At 41.1% G+C, this 24396-nt stretch overlaps 3 protein-coding genes across 3 annotated transcripts; all 3 read right to left on the bottom strand.

The window, feature by feature from the left end:
• Positions 1 to 90: 90 nt before the first annotated feature.
• On the bottom strand, positions 91 to 2559 carry LOC115014756 (protocadherin gamma-C5-like). Its single transcript, XM_029441815.1, has one exon. The coding sequence runs from the start codon at positions 2557 to 2559 to the stop codon at positions 91 to 93; it is 2469 nt and encodes an 822-aa protein (XP_029297675.1).
• Positions 2560 to 2748: 189 nt separating this feature from the next.
• LOC115015025 (protocadherin gamma-C5-like) lies at positions 2749 to 6099 on the bottom strand. Its single transcript, XM_029442190.1, has 2 exons — positions 3403 to 6099; positions 2749 to 2813 (listed from the first exon to the last, which is right to left on the bottom strand). The coding sequence occupies exons 1-2, from the start codon at positions 5957 to 5959 to the stop codon at positions 2749 to 2751; spliced, it is 2622 nt and encodes an 873-aa protein (XP_029298050.1). The 5' UTR covers positions 5960 to 6099.
• A 3574-nt stretch (positions 6100 to 9673) lies between these two features.
• On the bottom strand, positions 9674 to 22821 carry LOC115015026 (protocadherin gamma-B7-like). The gene is given in 4 exon segments (XM_029442191.1): positions 9674 to 10616; positions 10618 to 12041; positions 21903 to 22001; positions 22113 to 22821. Coding segments are annotated over 4 exon segments (2877 nt in total). The 3' UTR covers positions 9674 to 9971.
• Between the last annotated feature and the right edge of the window lie 1575 nt (positions 22822 to 24396).

Here is a 24396-nt window from a genome sequence, read left to right on the forward strand (position 1 = left end):
TAATTTAAAGAATATAAACCAGAGTGGCTGGCAGACAAAAAAACATAAAATATTATTTGATTTTTTGGTGAGAATATATGAAATATTTTTTTATTGTCTCCTCACCTGCTGGCTCTCAAAGGTCCAGGTGCTGTCGGGTAAAGACGCATCCAGAACACTGATCACCTCCTTAAAGTCAGTGGTGCTGCTGGGCTTAATCAAAGTGAAATCACTGTACTCTGACATTGGAGACATACAGGACCTGAAGGACTGACTCTGAGACATCATGTCTCCTCCCAGGACCTCCACGTACTTTATAGGTCCATCACTGTTGAGCTGAATCTGCAGGTTTCTGTTGGGGTTCTTGTAATGATCACAGTCGGTCCGTGTCGTGCAGCAACTACCGCTGCTTGTGCTGTTCCTCATGCATTTAACCGCTAAGATGAGAAAAGTCACCAGAGACAACACGGACACCGAGGCCAGAGAGAGAATCAAATAAAGGGTGATCCTCCCTGTTTTCCTGCTGGGCTCGGCTACTTTATGTCGGAGGTCTAAGATGGGCTCATGGAGGCCGTCCTCCAGCAGGATGGACACCGTGACGGTGGCGGACTGGACCGGTTCCCCGTCGTCCTTCATCTCTATAAGCAGCCTCTGAGAGGAGTCGTCCTGCTCGGACGCAGCGCGTTTAGTCCTCACCTCCCCTGTGTACAGATTGACAGTGAACAGAGAGGCGTCTGTGGCCTCCGCCAGTTTGTAGGAGATCCAGGCGTTATGGCCCGAGTCAGCGTCCACGGCCGTCACCTTAGTAACCAGGTGACCCGCTTTAGCGGAGCGGGGCATCCTCTGATGAGAGAGGGAGCCCAGGGCAGCGGAGGAGGGGTAAATAACAGCGGGGGCATTGTCGTTCTGGTCCAGGATGAAAACATGGACAGTGGTGTTGCTGCTGAGAGACGGAGAGCCCTGATCCTTTGCCTGAACCTGAATCTGAAACACTTTCAGTTTCTCATAGTCAAACGAGTGCATGCTGTAGATGCTGCCGTTATCTGAGTTAATGTAAACATACGAGGAGACAGAGACGTCCTGCACTTTAGAGTCCAGTATAGAGTAAGAGATTTTAGCGTTTTCACCAGAATCCAGGTCAGAAGCTGATACTGAGTACAGTATAGAGCCGGGTACCCCATTCTCTTTTAAATACACATTATAGGAGGGCTGAGTGAATATAGGGGGGTTATCATTCACATCAGTGATGCTGACAGGTACAATTTTCTTACTGGACAGCGGAGGAGAGCCTGCATCTGTGGCTGTTATTTCAATAGTATACTCAGAGAACCTCTCTCGGTCTAAAGGACCACTAGTCACCAGCTCGTAATTATTAGAGTACGATGGTTTCAAAGTGAAAGGAGAACCTCTGGGAAGCTGTAAGGTTACTTTGCCGTTATCACCGGAGTCAAGGTCTCGTGCACTGATCAAAGCCACTACTGTGCCACTTGGTGCGTCCTCGCGTACAGGACTGGGTTTTGAAGTTAGCACAATTTCTGGAGCATTATCGTTTATATCTTCTACGTCCAATTGTACACGACAGTTACCCTCCATTTCGGGAATGCCGTTGTCTTTAGCAGTTATATCGATGATGTATGATTTAGCACTCTCATAATCTAATGCTCCCTTTAATACGATTTGTCCGGTTATATCATTGATTTCAAATGTTGATAACACAGAGTCTGGAGTGCGGGACCCAAACGAATATTTAACTTCACCATTAACACCATCGTCTGCATCTGTAGCTTTAAGTTTGATTACAGATGTTCCTTTGTTGCTGTTCTCTTTTAAAGACAGTTTGTACTCATGTTCATTGAATATTGGGAAATTGTCGTTATTATCAAGTACATTAATAAGAATTGAACAGGTTCCAGATTTGACCGGGTTTCCTCCATCTAATGCAGTCAATAGCAACTGATGGAGAGAAATCTTTTCGCGGTCTAATGATTTTTCTAACACCAATTCTGGGACAGCTTTACCATTTTTAGTGTCTTTAAATTTTAGAGAAAAATATTCATTTTTGCTCAGTGAGTACGTTTTCAAAGAATTGCTTCCAACGTCAGGGTCTTCCGCACTCTCCAAAGGAAATCGTTTGCCAAGTGCAACTGATTCTGGTATTCTAAGGTTAATCTCCTGTGTAAGAAAATTAGGAGAATTGTCATTTATGTCTTTTATTTCCACCTCAATTCGATGAGACCGCAAAGGATTTTCAACAACTACTTGCAGAGGTAGAACACAGCTCACGCTTTGTCCACATAAAGCCTCTCTGTCTATTCTGTCATTCACCACCAGCTCGCCCTTCCCCGCATCCACGCTGAAATACTGCTCGCCAGCCTCAGAGGCGACATGCATTTTACGGTCAAAAATGTCTGATAGTCCCAAACCCAGATCTTTTGCTAGATTTCCTACCACAGAGCCCTGTTTTAGTTCCTCCGGGATGCTGTAACGAGTCTGTCCGTTTATTGTACTCCACAAGAGAAAGAAATGATGCCACCAAAGCGCCTGCCATCTCCAGTCTCGGTATCCTATTGTCTTTGTCATCCTTAGTCCGCTATGACACATTATTTCCAATCGAGATCTTGTTTATCACAATGTTGGAATCCATGGTAATAGAAAATAACCCCAAAGAAAAAAAAAATACAACGTTTGAGCATGGCTGTACGCTAAAGTCTATGTTTAAATCTTAGACAATACGAGCTCATATCCGTCTCTCCTCGAGCTCTTTGCATTCTAAGTGTTACAGCGCAGAGGCTGCGTGGGGGCAGGGACTCGATTGCTTTGTACAGTTCTGAATCCTATTGGTGCACAGCATCCACATACACCATCCAATGAGAGGGAAACAGATCTACACTCTTAAAGTGGCAGCATCTATTCTCTGTGTGAGCTTTCATCTAAGATGAGTATAACAAATGTCACTGAATATAAACTAATATGAGACGACCATATCATTCTCAAACATAAAATATCATTACAAATCACCTTGCATGTCAGTATCTCTAACTTATTGAAAACATAGAAATAATTTAAGCACAGCAAAAAAATGTGAAAGCATTAAAAAAAACATTTATATAATGTCAATATAACTTGAGACGGTAAACGAATCAACACTCGTGGCTGCATTTCATAGTAGCTGTCCACTCCCGTGGTGCTGAAATGATCAAATGTGTAGGTGTAACACTACATTGATGCATGCATTCAGCACAACTATTTCAACAGTGTCTGAATATATTTATTGCACATTACTTTACTTTGATTTCCCCACATTGGAATCAAATTGTACAAGACATATTGGATCATAACCTAAGGTAGACAATGTAATGTAATGTAGACAGACAGACAAGCCACCCATATAGACAAATATATATATATACTTCCACAACAGACTATGATTGAGTATATTCCGTACAAAATAAACAAAGAATGTTGTTTTATTCAGTATTAAGATCAATGGATGTTTTCTTCTCACCTGCTGGCTCTCAAAGGTCCAGGTGCTGTCGGGTAAAGACGCATCCAGAACACTGATCACCTCCTTAAAGTCAGTGGTGCTGCTGGGCTTAATCAAAGTGAAATCACTGTACTCTGACATTGGAGACATACAGGACCTGAAGGACTGACTCTGAGACATCATGTCTCCTCCCAGGACCTCCACGTACTTTATAGGTCCATCACTGTTGAGCTGAATCTGCAGGTTTCTGTTGGGGTTCTTGTAATGATCACAGTCGGTCCGTGTCGTGCAGCAATTACCGCTGCTTGTGCTGTTCCTCATGCATTTAACCGCTAAGATGAGAAAAGTCACCAGAGACAGCACGGACACCGAGGCCAGAGAGAGAATCAAATAAAGGGTGATCCTCCCTGTTTTCCTGCTGGGCTCGGCTACTTTATGTCGGAGGTCTAAGATGGGCTCATGGAGGCCGTCCTCCAGCAGGATGGACACCGTGACGGTGGCGGACTGGACCGGTTCCCCGTCGTCCTTGATCTCTATAAGCAGCCTCTGAGAGGAGTCGTCCTGCTCGGACGCAGCGCGTTTAGTCCTCACCTCCCCTGTGTACAGATTGACAGTGAACAGAGAGGCGTCTGTGGCCTCCGCCAGTTTGTAGGAGATCCAGGCGTTATGGCCCGAGTCAGCGTCCACGGCCGTCACCTTAGTAACCAGGTGACCCGCTTTAGCGGAGCGGGGCATCCTCTGATGAGAGAGGGAGCCCAGGGCAGCGGAGGAGGGGTAAATAACAGCGGGGGCATTGTCGTTCTGGTCCAGGATGAAAACATGGACAGTGGTGTTGCTGCTGAGAGACGGAGAGCCCTGATCCTTTGCCTGAACCTGAATCTGAAACACTTTCAGTTTCTCATAGTCAAACGAGTGCATGCTGTAGATGCTGCCGTTATCTGAGTTAATGTAAACATACGAGGAGACAGAGACGTCCTGCACTTTAGAGTCCAGTATAGAGTAAGAGATTTTAGCGTTTTCATCAGAATCCAGGTCAGAAGCTGATACTGAGTACAGTATAGAGCCTGGTACCCCATTCTCTTTTAAATACACATTATAGGAGGGCTGAGTGAATATAGGGGGGTTATCATTCACATCAGTGATGCTGACAGGTATAATTTTCTTACTGGACAGAGGAGGAGAGCCTGAATCTGTGGCTGTTATCTCAATATTATATTCGGATACATTTTCTCGATCTAAAACACCACTGGTAACCAGTGCGTAATTTTGAGAAAACGATGGTTTTAGAGCAAATGGAGATTTCTTGGGAAGCTTTAATGTTACTTTACCATTAACACCGGAGTCAAGGTCTCTGGCACTGAGCAAAGCTACTACGGTGCCATCAGGCGAGTCTTCGCGCACTGGCTTCGGATGCGACGTGAGTATTATTTCAGGGGCATTATCGTTTACATCTAAAACTTCAACATGCACAGTACAGTGCCCCTCCATTCTGGGACTGCCTTTATCTTTTGCACTTATATCTAATTCAAAATTTGCAGTTGTTTCAAAATTTAGTCTTCCTTTAAGACAAATTGTTCCCGACGTATGATCAATACTAAAAACAGAGAGAACATTATCTGGTGTGTGCGCACCAAATGAGTATTCTATCTCTCCGTTTTGACCATCGTCCATGTCTGTCGCTTTTGTTTGTACTATCAATGCACCTTCTGCAGCATTTTCACTAATAGATACCTTATACAGCGTTTTTTCAAACGTTGGGACATTATCGTTTATGTCAAGGACTCTAATAGATAGCTGAGCGGTCCCTGATCTCACTGGGTTCCCTCCATCTAGCGCTGTCAACAAAAGCTTATGGACAGCCTTTTTCTCTCTATCTAAATTTTTTGCTAAAATTAATTCGGGGACTTTCCTTCCACCCGCAACTTCTTTAACTCTAATTGTGAAACATTCATCTTTACTGAGAGTGTATGATTTCAATGAATTACTGCCAACATCTGGGTCTAAGGCGCTTTCTAATGGAAAACGAACCCCCAAACCCGTAGATTCTGCAACCTCTAACGTGATATCATTTGATGGAAATCTAGGAGCATTATCATTAATGTCTTGTATTTCTACCTCAACACGAACAAGTTGCAATGGGTCTTCAATAACAACCTGAAGAGGCAACACACAGCTGGCGCTTTGTGAGCATAAAGCCTCTCTGTCTATTCTGTCATTCACCACCAGCTCGCCCTTCCCTGCATCCACACTGAAATACTGCTCGCCAGCCTCAGAGGCGATACGCAGCTTGCGATCAAAAATCTCAGATAGTCCCAAACCCAGATCTTTGGCTAGATTTCCTACCACAGAGCCCTGTTTCAGCTCTTCCGGGATGCTGTAACGAGTTTGTCCGTTTGTTGTACTCCACAAGAGAAAGACATAATGCCACCAAAGCGCCTGCCATCTCCAGTCTCGGTATCCCATTGTCTTTGTCACCCTTAGTCCGCTATAACACATGAATTCCAATCGACATATTGTATAGAACGATGCTGAAATCCATCATCGCAGGTATTATTCCAATAGATTTCCCACGATTTCTGAGCATGGCTGTACAATGAGTTATGCGATTTTCATATTATAAAATACGTGCTCATTGCTGTCTCTCCTCGAGCTCTATGCATTCTAAGCGTTACAGAGCTGAGGCTGCGTGGGGGCAGGGACTCGATTGCTTTGTACAGTTCTGAATCCTATTGGTGCACAGCATCCACGTACACCATCCAATGAGAGGGAAACAGATCTACACTCTTAAAGTGGCAGCATCTATTCTCTGTGTGCCCCTTCAGTTTAACCAATAACCAATATTTTAAGACTTATGGGGCGTCAACAAATGTAAAGGTAGCATGTCACTTTAAAATAATATTTGTTTTAACAAGAAAGAAAGAAAAAAAACAGGAAATAAGCAGCGCAGCGCAAGGAAACACTGTACTTTATCGGTACTTTGTCCTACACACTTATTTCACAATATAGAAACAATAGGTCTTATATGCTTTGGCCTAAATATAAATAAAACAATCATAAAAAAAAAAGAAATCTGTCAAAGCGAACACGTTTTAGCCAGTTGCGCATGGTGGGAAATATTAAAGTGTGACACATCAAAGGCTCTCTGCTAGTGTGAAGGAGAAAAGCTTCTTACAAGGACTAGGCTAAATAAATGTTCACATAGTGATAACAGTGATACTCTGTGTTATAGAGGGGATTTTGCCCGGATATGAACACAGGTGTGCCTTGAGATTTTGGCTTGGTCTTTGGTGTGCCTTGGCCACAGAAAGTTTGGGAACCCCTGTTCTAGATCAATGTGGAGTTTCAGAGGATTACTGCTGTTCCTCTTGAGGAGAAGTTCATGGCCCAGTTAGACATGCACTCAAGCCAGTTGATTAGAGTCATCAACACCAAAGGAGGAGCAACATGCCAAGAAGACTGCTGACATCATAAATACTTTGGAGCAGGTAGATCTGCAGAGCTTTCTCTTTCCTCTTTCCATGCACTTATTCTTCCTCTGTCTCCTCTGCTTAATCTCTTTCCACTTCATAACAAGGAATATGCATGGAATGTTTTCAGCTCCTTGAAGCAACACCATTAAGCTTGCATCCTTTTTTCTTTTTTTAATATTTTTTTCAAAAAACTGTAAATGTCTCTTTTTATATGAATGTATGTATGTGTTGGCGTTTGGCCGTAAGAGTAAAGACAACTGTCTTCAGAGATTTGGAAAAATAAAATTAGTAAAGATTATGTTGTTCTAGACTGAGAACATCCATCTTCGGCGGGAGTGTGTCCTAAAAGCCCTAATCTTCTTCCTGGGAGAAGATTCAGATGATCTGATCAAGGAATATCTTGTATGTTTCAATGGTAATTTGCATGTCAGCACATCTTGTCAAAGGAACACACAACACATATTCTAAATATATAATGTTGTAAAAGAGAGCCTTTGCAAAGTTCTTTCATAAACGGTGGTGGTAGGTAATATTTTTGGGTTCTGATCAAGATGGGGTATTGGAATAATCAGTGCTATGAGTAGGCAGTGATATTCTTTCCCCATACCTAATGCATAAGACAGTGCAAAGTGAAGCCAGTGATGTTTTGTTTGTGTGTCATGTATTCTATAGGACTTGAGCAGATGATGGTGTGAGGGAGCTGGAGCAGCTCACCATGGAGGTGTTTGTCATTAGGAAGGACTTCAGGAGCCACCTGAGAACATTGGACTTGTCATTGAGGGCGTGGCGTTGTTGCACGGACTGACTTTAGTTGCTTCTGCTTGTGCTCTTCTTCTGGATTTGATATATGAACTCAACCTAGCTTATCCAAAAACCCTTAATTTCACTTTTGAAGTGCTCCAGAAAATCATCATGCAACTTGATCATCACAAGATGTCCCCCAAAGTCCAAATTCTGTATGGCAGAAGCAAAGCTTGCAGTAACGACACTGTTGTATTCCTCCCCTCGAACAATAGTGTTTAGATGATGTGATGTGTACAAATGTTGGCCCTTTGTATGCTCCAAGAGACTATCAAAAAAGACAACAAATATTCCTTAAACCACAATGTGAAATGCTTTAAAGTAAATGCAAAAAGGTACACTTTGCTCCTTCACACTGAATCTCTCGCTCTCTCACACTCAACACTCGCATGGCTAGTGTGTTTTGGCTGATCCTGTCTTCTGAACTGATTGTTACAGGTTTATGTAGGAGCTCCTGTTCAAGAACAGATGTATTTCTCCTGATGTGTCCCCTTTGTGGAGAAAGGTCGTAATTTAGTTTTGACATCATACAAAAAAGGTTAAACCACATTCTGTAGAGTAAAAGTTACTAAAGTAAAGTTAGTTAAAGCTTTCAAGAAGAACTCAGATGTTTTAGCTGATTCTAAAATAACTGCCTTTTACATGTTTCCTCTCCAATGCTCAATTACAATGAGGCCATCTTAATATCTTAATGTGGGTCTATAAACAGAGTTGTAAATGCGTACTGAGATTTGTGAATGCGTAGACTAATCTGCAACTGCATACTACCGATAAAATACAAGCATTAAACAATATCCTAAAACACCCACAACTTGCTAAAACACAGATCTGCAGCGCCAGAAGTGTAACAAGAGTCGCGTGTATTTTATAACAGAAGTGTAATGCATTGGCTTGAGAGAAAAAAAACAAGGCATTTTCTCAAGTGAATGCATTACACTTCTGTAATAATAAAATAAAAATGCACGTCTTCAATCTCCAGGTCTCTCAATTGGCTGTCTTTGTACACGTGACTTGTTACACTTCTGGCACTGCAGAGGTTGTTTTAGCGAGTTGTGTGTGTTTTAGGTTATTGTTTCATTCTTGAATTTTATCGAAAATATGCCCTTGCCGACTCTACACATTCACAAATCTCTGTATGCATTTACAGATTTTCCACAAATGTACAAATCTGTTTACGCACACACGGATTGAAATACAGTTTCATATCTCGCCACACACATTTGCAAATACTTTTGTAACAATAATGGCCCCATAAATTACACAGTTCAATTTGCACTAGTTGGTTAGAGGGGTTTCTCTGAGCATAGGATTTGTGGCTCAACTCTGTTGGTACTTTTCCATAGTGTTGATATAATGTGTTGAGACTTTTGTGCTAATATGCTTAACTTTGTTCAGAACTGTTGTGCATTTTGTGCATACGTTTTTGAAACCAATGCATAAATAATACATTTTGTTGTGCAGTTTAATGCTTACCAATGTGTTGGTCATTTGTAGAATAAAGACTTTAGAAAACATCTGATTTGAATCTGCTTTTTTTTCTTCCAGCTAACTTAAAATTGTAATTCTTAGTAAAGTATTTTAATAATATTTAACAAACTAAAATTTCAATGTAGGGTTACCACAAAAATGTGTTTTCCGTAACCATACTATTAAGTCAGATGTATTTAATAATATTGCTTTCAAATCAATAATTTGCATTAATCCAATTTAGAATCATAGCAAGTCAACTTACATTTTCAATTTGGTTAATTTAACTTCTTAACTTAATTTGAACAAACTTCAATTTATTTGTTACCAATTGAAGTAATTCAATTAAGTTGGTTCCACTATTCTCTTTGTACACTGTATGCTATGATTAAGTATATTCTGTAAAAAAAAAAACGGGGAATGTTTTTTTCTTCAGTGTTAAGATCAACGGTTGTGTTCTGCTCACCTGCTGGCTCTCAAAGGTCCAGGTGCTGTCGGGTAAAGACGCATCCAGAACACTGATCACCTCCTTAAAGTCAGTGGTGCTGCTGGGCTTAATCAAAGTGAAATCACTGTACTCTGACATTGGAGACATACAGGACCTGAAGGACTGACTCTGAGACATCATGTCTCCTCCCAGGACCTCCACGTACTTTATAGGTCCATCACTGTTGAGCTGAATCTGCAGGTTTCTGTTGGGGTTCTTGTAATGATCACAGTCGGTCTGTCTCATGCAGCAACTACCGCTGCTTGTGCTGTTCCTCATGCATTTAACCGCTAAGATGAGAAAAGTCACCAGAGATAACACGGACACCGAGGCCAGAGAGAGAATCAAATAAAGGGTGATTCTCCCAGTTTTCCTGCTTGGGCTCGGCTACTTTATGTCGGAGGTCTAAGATGGGCTCATGGAGGCCGTCCTCCATCAGGATGGACACCGTGACGGTGGCGGACTGGACCGGTTCCCCGTCGTCCTTGATCTCTATAAGCAGCCTCTGAGAGGAGTCGTCCTGCTCGGACGCAGCGCGTTTAGTCCTCACCTCCCCTGTGTACAGATTGACAGTGAACAGAGAGGTGTCGGTGGCCTCCGCCAGTTTGTAGGAGATCCAGGCGTTATGGCCCGAGTCAGCGTCCACGGCCGTCACCTTAGTAACCAGGTGACCCGCTTTAGCAGTTCGGGGCATCCTCTGATGAGAGAGGGAGCCCAGGGCAGCGGAGGAGGGGTAAATAACAGCGGGGGCATTGTCGTTCTGGTCCAGGATGAAAACATGGACAGTGGTGTTGCTGCTGAGAGACGGAGAGCCCTGATCCTTTGCCTGAACCTGAATCTGAAACACTTTCAGTTTCTCATAGTCAAACGAGTGCATGCTGTAGATGCTGCCGTTATCTGAGTTAATGTAAACATACGAGGAGACAGAGGACGTCCTGCACTTTAGAGTCCAAGATGGAGTAGGATATTTTCGCGTTGTCACCAGAATCCGGATCAGTTGCTGACACTGAGCACAAAATCTTCCCAGGAGCATGATTCTCTTTTACATAAACGACATAAGAAGGATGTGAGAAAACTGGTGGGTTGTCATTTACATCTAGCAATTCAACAAGTATTATTTTTTCACTCGATAGAGGGGGCTTTCCAGCATCAGTAGCACTTATCTTGACACTATACTGGTTATTTGTTTCACGGTCAAGTGGCCCATTTGTTACTAATGAGTAATGGTTAGAGACCGAAGGATTTAACTTAAAGGGGGATTTGGAAGACACGCTTAAGGTAATCTTACCATTGTTACCAGAATCTGGGTCTTTTGCACTTATCAACGCAATAACTGTTCCAACGGCAGAGTCTTCTGGAACAGGTGTTGTTAAAGACGTCACAATAATTTCAGGAATATTGTCGTTAATGTCAACTATTTTAATTTCGACGCCACAATGCCCATCCATCTCAGGATTACCTTTGTCTTTAGCAGTTATGTCAAATCTAAGTAAAGGGTTTGTTTCATGGTCTAACATTCCTTTGACAATAATTACTCCAGTAGAAGGTTCAATGTCAAATAATGATAAAATCAGATATGTAGTTTGTTCTGCAAACAAATATTTGATTTCTCCATTTAGTCCTTCGTCTGAATCTGTAGCTTTAACATGCAATATTTCAGTTCCGGGTGTTGCCTTTTCGCTGACATTAGCCTCATATACCTGTTTTTCAAACTGCGGGGCATTATCATTGTTGTCAAGTACTATAACCGTAATTTCAGATGTCCCTGAACGCACCGGATCTCCCCCATCTACAGCGGTGAGAATAAGATTGTGTACAGGCAGCTTTTCTCGATCAAGAGGTTTTTCGAGGACCAATTCAGGGATTTTTCTACCGTCCTTATGGTTTTTAACAGTCAATTTGAAATGATCATTTTTGCTTATGAGGTAAGAGCGTACAGAATTATGGCCAACGTCGGGATCCTGTGCACTCTCTAACAGAAAACGCGTGCCTGGATTGGCCAGCTCTGCAATTTTTAACACTTTTTCATTAGTAAGAAAACTAGGAGAATTGTCGTTTGTATCCAATATTTCAATTTCCACTCTATGCAGCTGTAGCGGGTTATCTATGACGAGTTCCAATGGCAACAAACATGACGGTCTTTGTCCACACAGTTCCTCCCTATCTATCCTATCAATCACCACCAGTTCTCCCTTCCCCAAGTCCACATTAAAATACTGCTTACCAGCTTCCGAGGTTATCCGCAATTTACGTCGGTACAGTTCAGATACAACCAAACCCAAATCTTTGGCTAGATTTCCTACCACAGAGCCCTGTTTCAGTTCCTCCGGGATGCTGTAGCGTGTCTGTGCGTCTATTGTAATCCACAAGAGAAAGAAATGATGCCACCACAAAAACACCTGCCATGTAGGCAATTTGTTCCACATTATTCCGCGTTCCATAAATCCAATATGTTGTCACTACAATCCCAACTTCTTAAGTGATTAGTATAGAAGGTTTATGATCCAATGTAGATGCGTCCTCATACATAGATACGGTCATGCTTTGTGTCTGCATATGCATCCCTCCCCTCTTGTGCAGAACATTGTAATGGTTACGACGCTGAAGCTACTCGGTAGAGGGAGTAGATCTCTATGTACAGCTCTGGATTTCATTGGTGGACAGGGTATGCCTATTTCTACCAATCGTGGCATCAGTTAGCGTTCACTGAACAGTGACGTAAAAGTATCATCCATAGAAATATCATCCTGGTTATTGCGACTCCATCATACGACATATAATTAAAGTACCAACTAAACAGTCTTCCTATCATCCACAACTGGTTTTGAATGTGTATTTGAAGACTATACATGTAAATATAACTAAATGTCTGATCTTTATATGACCACTCATATACTGCTATGTGTTAATCCATCTATCCTCTTGCCTGTATGCACCTGCACGCATGCACATGCCTTTGTGGCTGACAAGGCTCTTCGTTGCCTTCCTGTGGCCAGAGAAAGCCAATGCAGCCTGTATACGTCATTACGTCTCTACACAAGCCTCAGAGAAAGAATTTCGTCAGCAGCCAACATAAAATACCCGTATGGAGGTCTGTAGAGCAAATGAAAAGGGAGGGGGAGCGCAGATGGTGCATCTCTCACTCTCTGAGCATTATTTATCAACATTTCCCCGATCACTAATACATTCATAGATGTTTGGTCACCACTAACAATGAACATTATTTTGAAAAACATCCAGCATAATAATTCAATATTCCTCAGCTGGCAGCAGGCATTGTAAACTGACATGCAAAAATGCAAAACCAATGCTCAAAACGCATACATTAAGTGGTGCTAATAGTCACATAATATATTACAACATACGTAAATATAATATGAAAAAATCACTCAATTAATAAGTATTTACAATAGTCATCTAGTCTGAATGGAGGTGGGCGACAGAGGGAGATGTAGAGGGGCAGAGTGAGAGACAAGGAGCGAGAGGGAGGGGGAGAGCGCCTGAGCTGCTTTCAGCACCACACGAGTGGACAGCGCCACACAGGCGGCCAACTGCTGCTGCTGCATGCTTCTGCAGAGGCAGCCTCTCACTGAAGACAGCAGGCAGGCAGCAGGAAAACAAAACATTAACTACTTTTCTTAAATAATACAGGAATAAATACAGGTGAAGATTAGCCAGAAGGCACCTAACATCTAATTAAATGTAAACTACTGCAAACACAGTAATAATTAGCTCAAACATGTATTGCCACATTTAAGGTAATCAAGTTTGGATACATATCAAATATATTATTACGCCAACTTTATACTTGTGGTATTTTATCAGCAAGGAACAGCAGCATTCAGCCTTAATCACATTCTAAATGAATAAATCATTTTGGGTTAAATTAACAAAGACTTGAATATTTTGATGCTATTTTTACAGTATTCCCATGGTGTTATTTCCAGGGCTGATATTTGTAGGCATCTAGAAACACACACAATGTGTAATTCTGATGTAAACATGCCGTCATGCATTGCATTGACACTTTAAATGTCATGTTCAGCCTCATATTGTGTGTGTTCACTGTAAGGTGTTGAGCTACAATGCAAAGATCTGAAGTTGCAAAGACTAAAGTGGTTACCTTTTAACTAAAGCTTACTGATATTTTATTTCATATATTCATTCATCTATTTTCTATACTCAATTATCCTGTGCAGCTAATCCTACCATACACAGGACAGGAGGACTGAGTGCAGACGGGACCGGTCCCCACAGAGAGAGAGGAACATGCAAACTCAACAAAAAAAAGCACCCAGCTAGCCAGAAGATTTGAACTTCTTGTGAAGGTGACAGTGCTAACCACAGTGCCACCCCCTGTCTTCATACAGCCATTGCTTAACACGAACAGTTAATACATAATTGTAGTTAGCACCTTAGCCTATATCAGATGTACTCCAATACATAATGGGTGTAAATCAATATACTAAAAAAGATCATCTATTAATACAGCATGTTTAGCTTTTTAAAAGACGACTAAGTTAGATGTTTGTGTGTAAAATTAGCTGTACGCTATGTTTTAAAGCTGTAGTGTGTGGTGTTATTCAGCAATACACCTTTTTTTTCTTCCTCAGTTACATATACATTCAGTTGCCATTTGATTACACATGGCTAATGCAGTCTAATCCAACAGTCCTGCATAAATCCAAGGACTGTAGAGATGTGTCGATTGAAGTGTAATGTCATTTTGGAGGCGATAGTTTGTGATGCGGTTGAATTGCTTGAAAAGTGTTTCTATTATTTTGTCAACCCTATTTATATCAATGACGGTTAGGGTAGATAATAGAAACACCTCTGTGTATAAATACAATTCAACAGCACAAACTGCAACTTCCAAAATGATAATGAAGTGCTCTAAAAGAATTTCAACAAACACTGAACTTTCATGAAGGAAAGATTTACTGCAGGACTGTTGTCTTACACTGCATTAGTTTTAACTAGGAGTGCCTAATGAACTGGCAACTGAGTATATGATGAACACTTTACATTTACAATATCAAGGTGCATACAAGTACTTAACATTTGCAGGAGAAAATTAGAATAAGTTGGGCAGGTCACTCTCAAAAATGACCATAGAGTTGAATCGACACTTTGCTGGTCTTCCCCCAACTAAGTTTAAGTACATTGCCTCTGATATGTTAGCATGTTAAGAAGACATCATTAGCCTACCTGCATCATTCTGTTTGTGTCACATGGTTTCCTTTTTTATTTTATTTACTGTTACTTGTGTTGTACCTTCTTTATCTACTACATTCCAATAGTTTATGCTTTATGATGGACTATATAAAGTGGATGGTGGTCTCGAGCACAATAACACAGGCTAAAACCCAATATACATTGCTGGACAGTATAATCACTGCAACTTCATTCTAGCACAAGTTACTTTAAAGCTGGTTTTCCCTGCTAATACTCTCCTAACCATATAAGCCTGTTAGTAAGGATAGCTGTGCCAGCCTCTTGCTCAAATGTAAAGTACTTCAGCACCTTGACAATAGAGGATATGTACAAAAGAGGTAAAACACTGATTCAAGATATTCTCAGAATAAAGACTACCGTTTAAAGGTTTAATTTATAATGTAATACCCAGAGACTAGTAGTGGAAATATCCACTACTAGTCCATGTCCATGTGATAATTCAGTGCAACACCCGAGTCAGATAAAACACATCACATCATATTTTGAGCATAAAGCCACTCACACTGTCACACATGACGTCCATCACACTCTGATGGAAGCACTCACCAGTGATGATAGATGTTTTGCGAGGTATGTGAACAGATGAGTCGCTTGCAGACAATCAGATTAACCGTAATCTGACTCAGTGCCATTGTGTAATGTTTGGCCACTATAAAACATATCACTGCTACAGTCTGTGTTTGAATTCAGTTACTGCATGGTGATCTGGATGTTCAGTTGTCAGTATATCAGTCAGTCAGTGCTGTTTGTAGAATCATTACAGTGTGTACCACTGCATGTGTTTGATGGCTATGAACAATATAGATGAAAACTATTTCTTACCTTATTTGGTGAGACAGGATTTATCAGGAGTTAGGGAGGAGACAGGAACAGCAGCAGGGAACAAGGGAGATACATGAAAGAGAAAAACAAGAGAGAAAGGATGTCAGTTAGACTGGTGGTCAGCATACAGAGTCTGGCTTTGGGAAGTACAGAAACCAAAATACTTACCATGTGGCTCCCATGTGATTCATAGAGTCTGTAATTTCTGTGTATTTTGATTTATAATAAATAGTCTCTCATGATTGGATTGTTCACAAAAAACAGTCCACTCTGTGTGTACATAAACTATTAAAGTTGAAAATGTGAAAACAATTGTGTTTATCTATATCTGTGTCAGCCTTCAGTCAGTATACTGATAAGATTGAGCCTCCATAATAACATATACAGTAAAACAAGATATAAAGAGTAGGAACATCAGAAAGCAAACAAATACAAAAGTATGATACACTAATTTGTGTGTTATGCTAATAATATAACATTTAGAATTGTATGTTTAAACAACACTGAACAGGGAATGGGACATGTTGTCATGTGAGTGTGTTTGTATGTGTAAGAGTTAGTGAGTAAGAGAAAGACAGAGAGAGAGGATGGAGCTTCAGAAAATCTTTGTTTGCACATTGCTGTACTTGCAAGAGGGGTGTTATTTATGATGAAACAAAAATAAATAATATTGTTGAGAATAAAGAGGCAGAATCTGTACCTCAGTGGACAGAAAATGACTACACAGTCAAGAGTTGCAGGTCACTGTGGTTGCCTTACCAACATATGTTCAGTCATATGTTAGATTATGCTGTACAATAGAAACTGGGTACAACAATCAACAGAATCATAAACATACTTTGGTACATTACAACAACCACATGAGCCTAAACCAAAACACAAAGACAATAATTGCTGGAAGAACTGAAGACTTTGAAAACCCTGCTGACACCACCAATGTATGAAACACAACCAAAATACTGCACTGCTGCACAAAGCCACTACCCTCATAGCAACAGCAGGGGGCCTCAAGGCGATGCCCTGGCACAAATCCATGCCTTATTAATGAGATTCTTTGCTCTGTGACCCTGTGTCACAGCTGATGTGTGTATGAGTGTCTTTGTGAGAGCAGATTTAAGCTTCTTAGACAAAGCAAAGCAGCAACTGCTTTTTTATTTGGCTGATGTACTGTAGTTTAAATGATACACTGTGCACAATATGCTTTTAATTTGAGCACATGAACAAATGTTAAGTAATAACACAAGATCACAGTGTACTAAAGATACATACTGTACATCCAAAATAAAAGGATCAACCAGGAAAACAAGTAACAAGGAAATGAGAAAGGGACACCAAAAAGCTGCTGTTCCTTTCATACAACATAAATAATGAATTGTATTTAAAACAATGGTTAATCTAAGCCTTTATATTAGTTAATACACTCATCATGGACATGGATTTGCTGAAACAAGGGAAGGTGAAACAAATAGGGCAGCAACCATCAGAACAAATATAAAAAGCAGCCATGATCACCCCCTCCCCTCCCTTCATCATCAGTCAGCCCAGGTCTGAGGATGTTGCATCTATTTTCTCAAAACAGGGGTGTCTCCTATCCTGCCAGTATCAACAAACGCATGGAGCCATCACAGCTCAGAGGCTGCGTCTGTTGCTGACCCCCTGTGGTCCAATGAGAAATGGTACAGCCCTGCCAGTGAGTCAGCTTGTTGCTATGGTAACACGTCCCACCTCCCTTGCTCGCATCCCACCCTGCTTCCTGTGAGCTGCCAATGGTGGCAAAAAAAGAGCTACAAAAACAACATGAAAGATACAGAAGAAAAGGAAGAGAAACGATGCTCAGACACACACATTTGTACTTTAAATATGTGTTGTTAAAGCACATGATTATGGACTGCTGGAAAATAAAGAATCTCTTGATAAATGACTGACAAGAGCTACAAAGGACATATTTCTTCTTGTCGTCAACATGATGACCTACAAAAGCATGAAATGACACCGTATGGTGTATAATTTCTTTTTATAGACCGAACAAAATGTCCTTCACTTAGCAATCTCCCTCTCCCTTTCTCTCTGTCTCTTTCTCTCTCTGCAGCAGAGTGGTGCAGCTGGAGAGGGGGAGGGGAGGGATGCAGAAAATGAGATCAGGAGGAAAAAGGAAGACTGTTAGAAACCAAGAACGACTGCTGAAACAGTGGCCATCCAGTTTTAGCTCACTACAATGAATGAGTAAATGGCAGTTAGCAAAACCAATATTTTTAGTAATTTTTAATGGTCAATTTAATGTGAAATTGAACATAATCCATGACAACTATGTGTAAATTATATAATGTAACTACAATATCACAATAAGTATAATTATCTACATCTTTACTGCCGTAGAAGGCAATTCTCTGTTCTTCTTCCGAAACACATAGAACTTGTGTGTTTAATCAGGATAATTACACAGAAAAAAATTAATACAATCATGACCTACACTGATGTAGGCAATATATTTGTTTAGAATATACAGTATTTAATACAAGTTTCTGTGGATATATAGTCTTTCTGTGCTTGAAACAACTTTGCGATTGCTGCATATTACACAGTACTAGGTAATCCCTAGTGTAATCCTTCCCAGAGAATCAGCCTGTGCACAACTCCACACTTCCACCTCTGGAACACCAACACACATCTGAATGCAACATCTAATGTATGTTCTCAAGAACACACACATGTATGATTTAAATGACTTTATGCAAAGAAGGATACAGTTAATTATAGTATGCATGTATTTGCTTATATTCTCTTAAATGTCCTTGTAAATAAACACTTTCACTTTTTGTCCTGCAATCAATCTTGCACCTGAGAAACACAGTCAAATTGATATATGCAACATAGTACACTGCAATGACTGTTACATGCAAAATATGTTCTTCACTAATAATGCCCGCAGGTTTATTTTAACTTCCTTCTAGAAATGATGTACTTTTTACTTGCCCCCATTCCACAGCGAAAGAAAAAGTTGGGGTCATCTACAGAATACTTTTGTGTCCCTGACACTTAAGAAATGTGGATGCTTGCTAGAGAGGAGCTTGAAGTTTAAGTTTAATAAATGCTCTCTAACTGCTTAGCCCTATCCTGTACGAGTTTAAATGCATCCTTTTACATAACACAACAAAACAGCAGTCCCAGAGGGACAGGCAGCAACAGTCATCACATGGAGAGAGCATTATGCACTGGAGCTATTTATGTACTGTTCTTCTTTTCTGTTTACATCATGCTCAGTGTATTAAGGTGTAGTATGCTCTGTGGAAATAAAGTCCCACCCTAAGGTCCCTGATATCTCAGATATCTGGGATATCTTGCAAACAAAAACACAATGAGTTGTTAAAGTACAAACAGTAACCACATCCCCAAACACACATGGTGCACTGTGTGTGGATGAGCCCTCCCGGCATACACATGTGCACACAGCTGCTCACCAGACAACTTGGCTGGGAGGGCGGGACACTTAAACAAGAGCTTGGTCCTGTGGGAACCAGGAGCTTCTGCTCGGATTATAGTTTTGTGGTCAAAAACAAGTTCAACAAACTGATGTTTGGGGCTTTGTGTAAGATCGAAAATGAATGAAGTCAGATCCAAGGTAGGTTTCTTAAACAACAACAATATAAAACAACAACTCACTGAAGGGGTGCAGGGGAAAACAGGCTGAACCATTTAGCTGCTTGAAAAGACATTTCTGTGAGCTTTGACCCCTATGGAGACACTGGCCAAAAGAATTTATGGTACTCAGTAAAAACCTTCAATTAACAAACCTGAGAAAATGAGACATAATGGTTCAAGCACAGTTGAAGCAGGTAAAGCAGACACAGATGTGGGCCGTTAATGATGACAGACTGCTTCCAGCGGATATGGGGGTTAACACCATTAACCTGCGTTTTGGCCTTGTAGTTTGTCAACTTTTATTTTCACACGCACACACCCTGAACATCTTGCAGACTTTACTGCAAAAACACATAAACCACCCAGAGTAACCAGACCAGGGAAACTAGTTGATGTGGTGCCTCCTCTGATACTGGACAAAACAGAGTGTCCACAACACCTTTTATGCAAGCTTTTATTCATCACCTGCATCAAGCTGGAACTTTAAATGATGCTCCTGCGCCCGTTTATCCAAAAACAAGACTTATTTTCACGATGAGGAAAACAAAGGGAGTTCTGCTCTGGGACAAGAAACGTTGTGCTTGTAATGTTGAAGTAAGAAAATGTATTCTTTACTTAATTTAAAAGATAACAGATATCAAACACACATGCCTTTAGTTTCCTCGTCACAGACATCATTAGGGGGTTATTTGTGCCCAGTTCAACACAACGTCACTTTTAAAACACAACACATAGCTTTTATATTCAGTAGACAATGTAAACACTCACATGTGAAACTCCAGCCTGCCACTGTGTAACTCTTAATATCAGACCAGATGATTCTTATGTCATGGACTTCTATATTTGAATGCATTCTAGGCCAGTTTTTCTTTAACCATTAAATGTTTCCACTTTCAGCCTCTGCTCTATTTACTGACATCCCCTTGTCACTTGTTATATAACTAATGTGGACCCCCCCCCCCCCCCCCCTCTCTCTTTTTCTCTCTTGACTTCTATTCCTTTACATTATATCAAATATCTCAGGCTGTCTGTGTATGTTACAGGCAGTCAGTAAATGTAACTATTTCATACAAAAGACTCCAATGAGCCCTCTATCTCAACATACAAAGAGGGCTGCAGATCAAAATGGCTGCTGTGCATCACTAACACGAATGCTGCACAGGCATGGAGGAGACTGCCGGTAACCACGTGCCTCTTCCCCTCCCCCGCTGCCTCTCTCTTCATCTCCATCACATTGCTTTTCTCCCTCGTTCTCAATCTCCCCAGCACCAGTAGTGACCAATCCCTCTTCCCTTATACCACATTTTAAACCTCTTAATCAATATTATTGTGTCACTCTTTGCATTTCTTTTATTGATTTGCATTATTTCCTTTTGTTAAAGTGTACCTGCATCCATCCTTGCTCTTTTTGTGTAGTCCTATGCCAATGGCTGCACCGTGTTATGAAGGGAACTAGGTCACTGAAAAAGTAGTGCACTGCGTGGTTGTGTGTTTCTATGCAGAAGGAATCGGAAGAAATGCTATAACAGGGATGAAGCCCAGAATCTCTTTCTTTGAAAGTAGCTTCTGTATTGTTCTCTCACACATACAGTTAAAAGTCAATGTGTTCAAGTGGAAAAGGATCTTAACATAGGTAACTAAGCATCTTTCTACCTGAATTGTTTGCACATAACATCAGGTTTCAGTGCAAGATGTCGCATATAATTGCCAGCACTATGTGATAAATGAGTCAATATGAATACAAAAGGTGAATTTTATAGTGAAACATGCCACAAAAAATACATCATGGTGTAAGTGGTGTCATTATGAAGCAAAAATAACAAATATCTGGCACTGTGTACCTTGTAAAGAACATATCAAACCACAGATGTGAGTGTAGCCTCTGTATCAAGCATGTTAGGAGTCAACAAGCAGTGTTTGAGTATGTGCAGTAAGTATTTGGAACATTATTGGATGCATTTTGAAACAATAATAGGAAAAGCTGATTGTATCTCTTTTACTGAGTATCTTAACTATTGAAATTGCTTTTTGGGGAAAATGTTTAGTCATTAGAAAGGAAAGGGGCATGAAAAGAGGCACGATAAAATGTCAAATGTTGAAAACAGATGTTCAATATAGTATTACATGTCCATTTTGCTACTAACCCCAAAACTATTTTAATTCTTGTACCCAAAAAATACACCCAAGCCACAATATAAATTGTAAAATACAAAAATACTAAATAGTTGTTCACTACTTTTAGTACAGTATAACTAGTCTGAAACTAAGTAAAGCTTTAGGTGAGTACTTAAAGTAGGTACAGTACCAGAACTATCCAAATAGTGAGTGGGCAGTGGCTAAACTGAACTGAAACTAAACTGAAAGTACCAATAAAATCAGAAATACATAAACAAGGAACAATGGTTTTAAGGAAACAAGGAAGGGGTTGATCTCACCTCTGTGAGCATATTCTCTGACTCAGTTTTATGCCTTGGCACTGTGCTGCTGGCACTATGGTTAACACTCAGAGTGCTCTGACTGAAGGGTCGGGGACACTTGATATCACTCATCCGGGAATCAGTAGTTCCGTACACCTCGTAACTGATTGCCTGCTTCATCGTACCGGTACCTCCTACGTCTGCGTAAAGGGGCGGGTAATACGGAATAACAGGAAGATTCCCAGTAGATTTGTAAACCACACGCCCCCGTCTCCACCTGTAGATTTTCACTGATATAATAACCACTAAACACGTGATGAAGAGGAAGGAGACTACAGCCAGAGCCAGCACTAAGTAAAAGGTCAGGTTATCATTGTACTCCTTGTCGTGTGTAAAGTCAGTGAACTCAGACAGCACTTCAGGGAAGCTGTCCGCCACCGCCACGTTAACAATGACTGTAGCTGAACGAGAGGGCTGCCCGTTGTCCTCCACTATAACAGTCAGTCTTTGTTTCACAGCATCTTTATCAGTCACTTGGCGGATAGTTCTTATTTCTCCATTCTGTAAGCCCACTTCAAACAGCGCCCTGTCTGTGGCTTTCTGCAGTTTATAGGAGAGCCAGGCATTCTGTCCAGAGTCCACATCAACAGCCACCACTTTAGTGACCAGATAGCCCACATCTGCTGAACGAGGCACCATTTCCGCCACCAGAGAGCCACCAGTCTGGACTGGGTACAGAACCTGAGGAGGGTTGTCGTTCTGGTCCTGGATCAGTATTTTAACTGTCACATTGCTACTGAGTGGAGGGGATCCTCCATCCTGCGCTTTGACGCGAATATGGAACTCTTTTGTTTGCTCATAGTCGAAGGAACGCACTGCAAGTATCTCTCCACTCTCTGCATTCACTGAAAAATAAGCGGAGGCTGACATCCCATTCAGTTGGCTGTCCTCAAGGAAGTAGGAAATGCGCGCATTGTTTCCAGAGTCTTTGTCACTGGCTTTAACAGAGTGGAGTGACATGCCAGGTGAATTATTTTCAGCGATAAAAGCGGTGCTAAATGTTTGTGGAAACATTGGGGCGTGGTCGTTAACGTCCGTTATTCTTAAATTAATAGTCTTGTTTGTGGAATAAGGCGGGGAGCCCTCATCCATTGCTGTTATTGTTATATTATATTCCGGTACTGTTTCACGGTCCAAAATGTCGTCAGACATCAGGCTATAAAAATTTGTTGATGATGACTTTATTTTGAAAGGTACATCTTTGCTAATAAAACACTTTATTAGGCCATTTTTATCTGAGTCTAAGTCTTTGATATTGAGCATTGCTATAACAGTATCTGGAGCTGAATCCTCTGGTATAGGATTGGAGAGGGAAATTATGCTTATCACAGGAGCGTTGTCATTTAGGTCGGTCACCTCGATTAGCACCTTGCATGTGTCTGTCAACCCTCCTTTGTCAGTAGCTTCAATATCAATTTCGTAATGTTTAGCCTTTTCGTAATCTAACACACCAATTACAGTCATTTCCCCGGTACGTGGGTCCATGTTAAACAGGGATGATGCACGATCGGTGTGCTGGGAGAACGAATACACCACCTCATCGTTTGCCCCTTTATCATTATCAGTGGCACTGACACTTAAAATGCCAGTGCCCCGAGAAGCGTTTTCAGGAACTGTTACTCTGTAGACAGACTGAGTGAATACTGGTGCATTGTCATTTGCATCCAAAACAACGACATTTATTTTGACAGTACCAGATTTCTGAGGATTACCACCGTCAAATGCTGTCAAAGTTAATTTGTGCTCTTCTTGTTTTTCTCTATCAAGCGGCGTGTGAAGGATCATTTCAATATATTTTGTGCCATCAGGCCGAGAAACAACATTCAATTTGAAATTATCTGTAGGGTTGAGTTTGTATGTTTGAATGGTGTTATGTGCCACATCGGGATCATTGGCACTCTCAAGCGAATAGCGAGCCCCTGGTGAGGCAGATTCAATTACCTGGAAATTGTATTCCTTTTTCGAAAAAAACGGAGAATTATCATTAATATCTGTAATCTCTACATCAATTCGATGCAACTCCATTGGGTTTTCTAGGATGATTTGGAAATGAAGAGAGCAGGGAGACACTTGCTTGCACAATTCTTCTCTGTCTATCCTTTTAGAGACCACCAAAGTCCCCTTTTCTGCATTCAGACCAATGTACTCACTGCCGTCCTCGGTGAATATCCTAGCCCGCCCAGATTTCAGCCTTTTAACATCCAAGCCTAGATCTTGAATGATATTCCCAACAACCGAGCCCGTCGCCATCTCCTCAGGTATAGAATAACGGACCTGTCCGAGAGCCATTTCTGCGACACAAATGCAGAGAAGCAGCGCCCACCACGGAAATGTTTTTTTTCGGCACACACAACAAAGAAACCCCATCATGACGAGAGTCTTCGCAAAATCCGAATGTAAAAACAAAACCACCGTGTCAAAAATCCGACCAAATAAATGATCATGAGCTCATTGCTGAGTGCTGAGCGCCTGGCTTTGTCAGTGTATAGTTTCGATTAAAATAGAGCTCCAGTAACGAGGGAGGACTTCACTGAG

This window comes from Cottoperca gobio, chromosome 10 (assembly GCF_900634415.1).
Source record: "Cottoperca gobio chromosome 10, fCotGob3.1, whole genome shotgun sequence".
Taxonomy (NCBI): domain Eukaryota; kingdom Metazoa; phylum Chordata; class Actinopteri; order Perciformes; family Bovichtidae; genus Cottoperca; species Cottoperca gobio.

Coding starts and splice junctions, on each gene's coding strand:
- LOC115014756 (XM_029441815.1), bottom strand. CDS start 2,559: ATGACAAAGACAATAGGATACCGAGACTGGAGATGGCAGGCGCTTTGG.
- LOC115015025 (XM_029442190.1), bottom strand. CDS start 5,959: ATGTGTTATAGCGGACTAAGGGTGACAAAGACAATGGGATACCGAGAC. Junction 2,814..3,402: donor ACGGAATATACTCAATCATA/GTCTGTTGTGGA, acceptor GTGCACCAATAG/GATTCAGAACTGTACAAAGC.